General features: G+C 35.5%; 1 protein-coding gene across 1 annotated transcript; it reads left to right on the top strand.

The window, feature by feature from the left end:
- The first annotated feature begins 1,167 nt into the window (after positions 1–1,167).
- LOC128171980 (uncharacterized) lies at positions 1,168–3,428 on the top strand. Its single transcript, XM_052837757.1, has one exon. The coding sequence runs from the start codon at positions 1,188–1,190 to the stop codon at positions 3,426–3,428; it is 2,241 nt and encodes a 746-aa protein (XP_052693717.1). The 5' UTR covers positions 1,168–1,187.
- Positions 3,429–4,080: the final 652 nt, after the last annotated feature.

The following is a 4,080-nucleotide window of genomic DNA, read 5'->3' as shown; positions in this document are numbered from 1 at the left end:
TTACCAGTCAATTATTAAGTTTGCGTGCCCTGACAATTGAAACAAAAACTCAAAAGGTGACATTTCACGAAAGGGAAGGTTGACCTTAAACTAATAAAACTGAGGTAGGATAACATATTAATCCCAGGTTCAGGAGAGAAAGGGGCCCTAAAAGGAAACTTGAAATACAAAATAAAACAAATACAAATAAATGTAGAAAAATAAATTCGTTAACACGCATAAATATTATTTATAATTACATATATTAACACAAAAATCGATGCTCTGTCATATTGCCTTAAAAAAAAATAAAAAGATAAATAAAAAAAACATTGATGCAAACTATGAATCTCTCCGAAAATTTCCCCATACTGATCCCCATTGTTTAAAAGGGCGATGATTACGATACAGTAAAATCAGTAAAAGCAGTGAACTTTGCAGTTTTTTTTTGCAATAAATATAATGAGGGGTTTACAGGTATATAAGGACCCAGCTTGCAAAGAATATCACAGAGTACCATCTGAGGAAACTTTCGATAGGTAAGACTTAATTTGAAATATCTCCATCTTTGCATTTTTTTAATCGTTTTATTAAATTTCTATGTATATCTTAATCTTACAATTATATATAAGAAAACAACCCAGACATGTGTCTCACAAAAATATTATAACAATTGTGTTCGAATTTTAATCAGGTGACGTGATCTTTGCATTTTTTTCTGTTTTACAACTATATGTCGCAACAATTAGGTTTATCATTATTTTACACCAGCATGAAATAAATGTGCATCTATTGCCCATTACGACTTTATATTAAGAACTGATTTTTTTGTTTTAAAAATTCAATCACATATTTCTAAACTAAAAACGTAAAGTCATTACTTTAGAATTGCCTAATAGATGGGTTTATTCATTGGATTATTTCCATTTTTGAGTTTCTATACATACTTTTTAAAAACTTTTTAAAATCATTACTACATTTGGGAGTCTATTAATAAAATCAATCGGGAAGACCTTTCTAATATACGAATAATCGTAACTAACTGTAAAGCTACACGATGAACTTGACATATTAACAAAAATAAGTTATGATGGCTTTAAAGAAGTAATCTAGGTAAGCTCAATAATTCAATAAATAAACAATTCTTCAGTAATGCATACATTTATATTTTTGTTTTTATTCTATTTTTGTAGAAACGTGCCTCAGAAATGGCGACCTACTTTGTGTGTCTCTTAGTCCTCGTTGCTTGGGTGGTGGATCTATCTTCTGCAGGCTATTATTGGAAGAAAGGTGGTAAAAAAGGTAGTCACTGGAAAACCTATGATGATTATAGCATCAAGGGAGGACACAAAGGCAGCTATTGGCATTTATACGACAGCAAGTTTGATTATAATCCTTTCGAATACAAATCTGGCAAAGGAATAGGGTATGCTGGCAAAGACGATTACGGCAAATCTGGTAAATATGAACCTTACTACTTTGATGGTAAGGACGACTCTTACGCTGGTTCGTCTAAAGGAAATGGTGGGGACAAGTACGGGAACGGAGATGATGGATACAATGGCAAAGGCGGAAACGGTGGACTAGTTGGTTACAATGGCGGTAACGGGAAAGGCAGTAATGGTGGCAAGTACGATAAGAATGGTGGAAACGGGAATGGCATGAATGGAAATGGTTACAACGATAACGGTGGAAGCGGATACGATTATGACAATTACTTTGGCGATTCCAATGGTAATGGAAAAGATAATGGATATGGTGATTATAACGGCAACGGGAAATCAAATGGCAACGGTAACGGCTATACTGATGACAATGGTTACAACGGGGGTAGCAAAAACGGTGGTTATGATGATTATAGTGGATCAAATGGTTATAATGGAGGAAATGGAAATGGAGGATCAAATGGAAATGGCTACAACGGAGGGAGCGGAAACGGTGGATATGATGATTATGGTGGATCAAACGGTAATGGTTATAATGGAGGAAATGGAAATGGAGGATCAAATGGAAATGGTTACAACGGAGGGAGCGGAAACGGTGGATATGATGATTATGGAAAATCAAATGGCAATGGTTACAATGGAGGAAATGGAAATGGAAAATATAACGGCAAAGATGAATATAATGGTAACGGTTACAATGGAGGTAACGGAAACGGTAGATATGATGACTATGGTGGATCAAACGGTAATGGTTATAATGGAGGCAATGGAAATGGAGGTTATAACGGCAATGGAGGATCACATGGCAACGGTTACAATGGAGGAAACGGTGGATATGATGACAATGGTGGAACAAACGGTAATGGCTATAATGGCAATGGTGGATCAAATGGCAATGGCTATAATGGAGGAAATGGAAATGGAGAATATAACGGCAACAATAAATATAATGGTAATGGTTATAATGGAGGCAATGGAAACGGTGGATATGATGATTATGGTGGATCAAATGGTAATGGTTATAATGGAGGAAATGGAAATGGAGGGTATAACGGCAAAGATGAATATAATGGTAATGGTTATAATGGAGGTAATGGAAACGGTGGATATGATGACTATGGTGGATCAAACGGTTATAATGGAGGAAATGGAAATGGAGGAAAAAAAGGCAATGGAGGATCAAATGGAAATGGTTATAATGGAGGTAACGGAAACGGTGGATACGATGACTATGGTAAATCAAATGGCAATGGTTATAATGGCAATGGTGGATCAAATGGAAAAGACGATTATAATGGAGATGATGGACCCAATGGCTATAACGGAAATAATGGATCAAAAGGTAAAGGAGGATATGACTACAAGAATGGTGGAGACAAATACAACGGTAAAGACAAATATGACGACATGGACAATGGGGGATATGATGATAAAGGCTACATCGGAAAGATTTACAAAGGCTACAAAGAAAAAACTTCTTGGAAACCTAGTAAAAGCTATTACGGAAATGGCATTAGCACAGACTATGGCGTTGATTCCTTGTATGGAGGAGACGACGACTACACATCTCCTTTGTACGGTGGACGAGGGGATTATAGCACGGGGTCGTGGTATCGCAAACGTCACAGTAAATGGTATAAGAAAGGCGGTTCCTACTACACCTCTTATAAACCGTATTACCCATACAAACCATACAGGAGTGTATACTATACTTCATCCTACAAACCGTGGTACCTAAAGAGCGGCGGTTATTATGGAAAGAAACCCTGGTACCATCTGAAACGATCGTATGGTAAATACCCGTACAAACCTTTTTACTCTGGGGGATACCCAAGTTATCGACTGACAGGGGACGATGACGATGGATTGGTTTCCCTTGGGCATGATTACAGTTCAGGGTACAGAAGTTTGGGCTATGGGGGATACCTCGGCAAGACAAACTACCCTTATAAAAAGTTGACATCGCATAACCTTTACAAAAAGAAATTCAAGTACAGTTACTAAAGAAGAAATTCCTCAAGGTAAACTATAGAGTTAATTTATTATAAGTTATGAATAAATATTTATGTATATAAATATATAAATCCAGATTCTCTTAGAAGTTTTGATTAAGATTGTTGATATGGTTTGAATAATTGTTTTGATCGTTTGTTTCTTTTTTTTTTAGGTGTGTTTGTCGGTGTATTTGGGATATGTTCTAGGTTATTTTTATGATTAAACTTTGTTATTGTATTTTACTGTTTCTGTTGTAATTACCTATTCTAAGTTAGATACAAAAATAGATACTTCCGCAATTTTGAGGTTTATGCTCACGCTGAAATAGTACGTCCCAATTATCAATTGTCAAAAATGACAAAGACCACACATAACACGGAGCAAAAATTTAAGATTATAAAATGCATGTGGATCAATCATCCGTTATTGTGGATAAATCATCAGTTATTGTGGATCAATCATTAGTTAATGTGGATCAATCATCAGTTATCAATTACTAGTATATCGTTTTATATGAAGACTTCGTGCAGACTTAAAAGACTCCTGAACGATGGAATCTTTAAACAAACAATTGTTGAGAGGGCAAACATCATGATATGAAGACATGGACATGAATTATAGCAATATATCATTGCATCATCACATAAGGTCTTTGGTTTGG

The sequence above is a fragment of the Crassostrea angulata genome, chromosome 2 (genome assembly GCF_025612915.1).
Source record: "Crassostrea angulata isolate pt1a10 chromosome 2, ASM2561291v2, whole genome shotgun sequence".
Classification (NCBI taxonomy): domain Eukaryota; kingdom Metazoa; phylum Mollusca; class Bivalvia; order Ostreida; family Ostreidae; genus Magallana; species Magallana angulata.
The sequence above is the reverse complement of the archived record's forward strand: the minus strand, read 5'-3'. Positions and strand labels throughout refer to the sequence as shown.